The sequence below is a fragment of the Lagenorhynchus albirostris genome, chromosome X (assembly GCF_949774975.1).
Source record: "Lagenorhynchus albirostris chromosome X, mLagAlb1.1, whole genome shotgun sequence".
In the NCBI taxonomy this organism is placed as follows: domain Eukaryota; kingdom Metazoa; phylum Chordata; class Mammalia; order Artiodactyla; family Delphinidae; genus Lagenorhynchus; species Lagenorhynchus albirostris.
The window spans coordinates 1,863,276-1,869,503 of record NC_083116.1 but is presented as its reverse complement, the minus strand read 5'-3'; the positions used below and the strand labels follow the sequence as shown (position 1 = coordinate 1,869,503).

Here is a 6,228-nt window from a genome sequence, read left to right as displayed (position 1 = left end):
GGCCCATGGGCAGGTGGCAGCCAACCTCTGTCTGTGGGAGCTAGGATGTGAGGGAAAGGAAATGCCCCCCACTCCGCTCCGGCCCAGCTGGCAACCTCGGGGAACTGAGCCCTGGAGCACAGAGGAGGGAGACAGAAACCTTGTGGGGAGGGGGGATGGCTGAAGAAGGAACAGAATCAGGACAGGCTGCAGAGGAGGCCGGGACTAGGGGCAAGGGGACCCAGCCCAGCTGCCTGAGGCCCCTGGATGCATGTGGTGGGACTCAGCCCAGAGACCTAGACATGTCCCAGGCTGGTGGCGCACTGGGCCCGGAAGGGAGGGAGGGAAGGAGGGAGGGAGGAAGGGGGCGACTGGAGGCCCCTTCGAGGCGACTGGCTCTCTGTAAGCTGCCCTCTCCCCAGCATTACCTCCCACGTTTTCTCCTCTTACTTTGTGGTCCGTGGCTCTCTGTAAGCTGCCCTCTCCCCAGCATTACCTCCCACGTTTTCTCCTCTTACTTTGTGGTCCGTGGCTCTCTGTAAGCTGCCCTCTCCCCAGCATTACCTCCCACGTTTTCTCCTCTTACTTTGTGGTCCGTGAGAGGAGTCTTCGGCAGTCACACTGGACTGAGCCGTCCCAGAGAGTGGCCCTCCAGTGGCTTTGCACCCTCGCTCCTTAGTTACTGTCTTGTGGTGCTCATCCTGTGTGCACAGCTCTGCCTTCTTTTACTTAGTTCCTTGGGGTGGATTCCCAAAAGTGGCCAGAGGGTGTGGTGTTCTTCCCAGCTGTGGAAGCATAGTACCAAGTTAATTCCCACAAGGGCCACACCAACAGAGAACCCTCTAGCAACCAGCAATGGAGCAGCAGGCCAGTTTCACAGCACCCCTGCCAGCACCGGGAGCTCTCATTTTGAGAACATTTCACTAATGTGACAGGTGGGAAGTGTTACCTTGTTTTCTGTCGTTGTTACCTTTTTTTTTTAAATTTACTTTCCTTCCACGACTGAGGTTGAACCTTCCCCCAAACGCCTTGGGCCGATCGCATTTCCTCCTTCGTGCGGTCTTTTCTGCTTCCTTCGCCCATTTATCTATAGGAGTCTCAACCTTTTGATTAAGCTGTATGAGCTTTATCTTATCTGCTGTACATTTTCCTTCAACTCTGCTGTTTGCTTTAGATGGGCTTGAAGCAGAGAAGGGACACAGACCAGACTTTTCAGAAACCTCCCCCACCTCGTTTCATTGTCTCAGCACTTATCACACCTGGTATTATCCTGTTCGGCCCCTCGGTTTATTACTGACCTGTCCTGCAGGCCTGGGAGTGCTGTGCAAGCAGCGGCCCGGTGTGTCCTGCCTGTTCGCCATCCTGTGTCCGTGGAAGGTATGGAGGACACCGTGGGCCTTTGCTGCAGGGCAGGGCTGAGGGGGGTTGAGGCACACAGGCCTGGAGGTAGGGAGAGGCCTTTGGAAGCTATGATGGTGACCCAGGCCGGTGCAGGGGGCAGAGGGGAATGTCCAGATGTGAGAGACATTTAAGTGGACATGACTCGGCTCTTGACAAAACGAGGAGCCAGGGGTGGCTCCCAGGATCAATAATGTGGTAAGAGAGAGCACCCCACTTCAGGGCTGAGAGCACAGAGCTCCCGGGGCCGTTGGCCTGGCCTGTCCGAAGGAAGCCACTGTGGTGCCCAGAAGCTGCCCTCTGCCTGCCCAGCCCTCCAGCTGGCCTTGGGCAGGGTTCTGGCCAGGAGGCAGCAGTGGGTTTCTGGTCCCGCTTCCCCCTCCCCTCCACGATTTCACCGGCATCCCACGGTAGCCAAGGCGGTGGCTGTGAGGGGCCTGTTACATAGACTGAAGTCCAGTCAGGGCACGCGGTGGTCACCCCAAATGAGTAGGGCTGGAGGCAGCCTCTGGGGCAGGGCCACTGGGCTCCTGTCCCCACCCCTCCCCCTGCCTCCAGGGGCCTGACTGGCGCCGGCCAGGGGAGCTGCAGCTGGTCCCCTGCTGGGCCCCTGACCTGCCCTTGGCCTCTGCCCTGGCCCAGTCCCGCTTCGGTGGAAGCCCCGGCTCAGCGCGCCACTTGCAGGGCCCACTCAACTGCTGTCGAGGGCACCCGTTGGTTCGCTGCCCCCCTGAGCCCGCCCCCGCCGCCCCGCCCCTCCAAACGGCAACTCCACGTCCAAAGGCAGCAGCTTCCAAGGTGGAAGCTGGGTCCCACTGCCAGCAAGCGGCCGGTGCGCGGGCGGCAGTGGACTCGGCCTCCACGTGCGCGCCTGCTCCACTGCCCCGCCCTCTTCCCGGTGGCCGGGATCGGGGACTCCCTGCCCGCGGACGGCGCCCCTCGTCCCGCGGTGGCCGTGGCTGGGACGTCCGCGCGCGGCCGCTCGCCGCGGGATCACGCTCCAGGTCTCTCTCCTTTTGTTTTCTACGGGGGGAGGAGGGCAGCTCCGAGAGGTCCGGCCGGCCGAGGTCCAGCACCTCGGCACCACCTCTATTACCCGGGCCCGCCTGGCCATGCGGGAGATCTCGGGCTGGACCCCCTCTCACGCGCACACGCCCCCCAAGTCGGAAGCTCGAACGTGGGGAGTGACTGCGGGCAGGCAGAGTGAGAGACGGACGCAGAAAGGGGGTGTGGGGGGAGATGGCTGCGGCCTTGGGCCCCCAGGAGTGGCCAGGAAGGGACCCACGGCGGCTCTTGAAGGGGCCGTTGGACCCCCAGCCTTCCTCTTCTGGGGGACCTCTCACTTCCCTTCCTGGGACGGGAAGCAACGCCGAGTGGCTGCCTGGGGCGTTTTTCTTGGGGCGCAAGGGGCGCCTTTCTGCATATCCTTACTGTACGAGGGGTACGAGAAGAAAATCAGGCAGTAGAGGGGCGTCCCTGCGGGACCCTCGGCGCCCGCCTTCAGGACCCGGGCCTGGCTTCCCGTCTTGGCCCCCGGGCCAGCGCCCGTTGGCGGCCGGGCGCGAAGGACGCGAGCTCACGTCGCGCGCCTTCCCTCTCTCTGCAGCTCTCGGGGCCCGACGTGCCAGGAGCCGCGAGCCCATGGAGGGTCTGGGCCGCTCGTGCCTGTGGCTGCGCCGGGAGCTGTCGCCCCCGCGGCCGCGGCTGCTGCTCCTGGACTGCCGCAGCCGCGAGCTGTACGAGTCGGCGCGCATCGGCGGGGCGCTGAGCGTGGCCCTGCCCGCGCTGCTGCTGCGCCGCCTGCGGCGGGGGAGCCTGTCGGTGCGCGCGCTCCTGCCTGGGCCGCCGCTGCAGCCGCCCCCGCCCGCCCCGGTGCTCCTGTACGACCAGGGCGGGGGCCGGCACCGGCGCGGGGAGGCCGAGGCCGAGGCCGAGGAGTGGGAGGCCGAGTCGGTGCTGGGCACCCTGCTCCAGAAGCTGCGGGAAGAAGGCTACCTGGCCTACTACCTACAGGGTAGGTGCGGGTGGTGGCCCGCGGGCACCAGCCCGGGGAGGACCCCAGCCCAGGGAGGGCCGGGCCCCACCTTCTGAGGACATTCATGATTCATTTGACCTTGGGCAAGCCCGGCCTCATTTTGTCTAAAGTGGAGGTGAGGTTTCCCTCCCCTGAGCATGACCTTGGGGAAGTCCTTCACTCTTGGGAGCCCCAGTTTCTGAGTCTGGAAAATGGGGAGAACCTGCCCTGACCTGGCTCCCTGGATGCTCAAGAATGGAATGCCCAGTTCGGGCTCCCAGCCCCCATCCCATCATATCACCCCCTCCCCCAGCTGCTCAGCCATGGGTGAAGGAGGTTGGAGCCGCAAGAGGACAAATCCCGCTCAGCAAAGGGTCTGGAAGGGGGAGGGGAAGAGAGAGGGAGAGAAGCAGTGAAGGCAGGAGGAGGCAGAGAGCTCCCCCTCCCCCGCCTGCCATGGTCATGGCAGGGCTTGGGGGTGGAGGGGAGATGGGCTGATACAGGCATGTTGGCTCCTTGCCAAGCCAAACACCCCCAGAGATCCAGGGTAGGGACGAGATTCCCATGAACCTACAGAGCCAGCTGTCCCCACCTCCCCATCCAGGAGGGTCATTGGCCTGTCGTCTGTTGCTCCATTCTGAATGCACAGGGACATAGAAATACATAAAATGTCAAATTTCCAGGCCCCCACCGCCATCCCCAGGGAAATAGTAGTTGTTTGTAGATGGAGATGTTCACTTCTTGGGACTTTGGGACCATCCAGGTGGAGCGCTGCACTCTCTCCCAGGCTCTCTGCCCCTTGGGGTCGACCGCATCCCTGAGGAGAGCGCAGACACGGCTGTGACCCGGCCCCTGGCCTCGGGGTGCTCCTGGTCGACCTGGGTCAGGAGACCCCCAGGCAGGGAACTCACATCTGAACCTTTCCTCTCCTTTACCTGATGGCCGCTGTCCTCCCCAAGGCTGGCAGTACATCTAAACTCTGTCGAGCCCTCGTGCCTGCCTTGGCCTGGCCCGGGGGGTAAGGGCCTCTTCGGGTGGCTCTGCCCCCGCCGGGCGCCTGCCGTTCGGAGCAGCCACCAGCGCCGAGCACACCACACGGGAGACCAGTGTAGGTCAGACTGCTGGCTTTCGAGTTCCTCTCGGAGACATCTGCCAGCCCCCTCAGGCATCGGAATTGTCCAGGGTCGGGTCCCTGTCCCCAGCCAGGGCGCTCGGCTACCCGGGATCCTCCCCTTGTCCCCTCCCAGGTGGCTTCAGCAGATTCCAGGCCGAGTGCCCTCACCTATGTGAGACCAGCCTTGACAGCCGTGGGGGCCCAAGCACAGCTCCGGTGCCCAGCCCAGTGGTGGGGCTCGGTGGCCTGTGCCTGGGCTCCGACTGCTCCGACGCGGAATCCGAGCCTGACCGAGACTCCATGAGCTGTGGCCTGGATTCGGAGGGTGCCACGCCCCCCCCAGCAGGGCTGCTGCCATCCTTCCCGGTCCAGATCCTGCCCAACCTCTACCTGGGCAGTGCCCGGGATTCGGCCAACGTGGAGAGCTTGGCCAAGCTGGGCATCCGCTACATCCTCAATGTCACCCCAAACCTGCCTAACCTCTTCGAGAAGAACGGCGACTTTCACTACAAGCAGATCCCCATCTCGGACCACTGGAGCCAGAACTTGTCCCAGTTCTTTCCGGAGGCCATCGCGTTCATTGGTGAGGCCGCTCTGCACTCCCCCCTCCCTCCCCAGCCCCGGCCCTGGCTGCTGGCCTCTCCCACGTCTTCCCTGTCCCTCACCTGGGCTCCTCCAGGCTCAGCTGCCTCCCCAGAGCCCCGAGCCGGGATGGCCCTGCGGGGGCCGGGCACCACTGGAGCAGCTCCCCAGCTCGGAGGATGGGGCGGGGACTGCCAGGGACCCCCCGGAAGGCCACCACCCGCACCTCACGCGGGCCCCCCTCTGCCCCCACCTAGACGAGGCCTTGTCCCAGAACTGCGGGGTGCTCGTTCACTGCCTGGCCGGCGTCAGCCGCTCCGTCACCGTCACCGTGGCCTACCTCATGCAGAAGCGCCACCTCTCGCTCAACGACGCCTACGACCTGGTCAAGCGGAAGAAGTCCAACATCTCGCCCAACTTCAACTTCATGGGGCAGCTGCTGGACTTCGAGCGCAGCCTGCGTCTGGAGGAGCGGCGCGCCCGGGATGGGGGCAGCGGGGGGCAGGAGTCGGCCGCCTCCGACCCGCCCTCCTTCTTCACCACGCCGACCAGCGATGGCGTCTTTGAGCTGGACGCCACATAGGGCCCCGGGCCGTCCCCCAGCGGGTGCGCCCAGCCCAGCCACCCGCGTGCTGGGGAAGAGGAGGGAGGGGGCTCGGCCTGGGGGGGCGGGGAGAGCACAATACCTCATGTGGAGCTGTGGGACGAGGCAGGAGCCGGGAGCCCCTCCAGGGTGGCGGTGGGGACAGGCCTGTCCTACCCACTTGAAACATCCACAGGAATCCTATTAAACGTGCCTATGGGCCGGGCCTGGGGCCGCCAGCCTGACCCGCGCTGCTTGTGGGCGGAACCCCGCTCCAGAACCTGCCTCTTCTGCGACTGTTCCTTTTTCCTTCGGGGGGGTGGGGTGGGGATTCCCATCCCCAGAGACCATTCCAGGTGGCTGCACTCGGCCGAGCTGGCCGGGCGCCGAGCCCCCTGCGGCTTCCCTTTCGGGAGGGCCGTGGGCCCGTTCCGGCCACCTCGTCTGCCACAGGGACCCACTCCCTGTCCCATCCCTCTTCCCAAATGGCTACTTATGGGGAGGGGTGCACCGCCGACACCAGCATAGTCACCCACTGCTCCTCCGCAGAGGGCTTGG

General features: G+C 64.7%; 1 protein-coding gene across 1 annotated transcript; it reads left to right on the top strand.

Moving 5' to 3' along the window:
• Positions 1-3,018: 3,018 nt before the first annotated feature.
• DUSP9 (dual specificity phosphatase 9) lies at positions 3,019-5,670 on the top strand. The gene is made up of 3 exons (XM_060138166.1): positions 3,019-3,391; positions 4,639-5,088; positions 5,345-5,670. Exons 1-3 carry the CDS (start codon positions 3,019-3,021, stop codon positions 5,668-5,670), a joined length of 1,149 nt encoding a protein of 382 aa, XP_059994149.1.
• Positions 5,671-6,228: the final 558 nt, after the last annotated feature.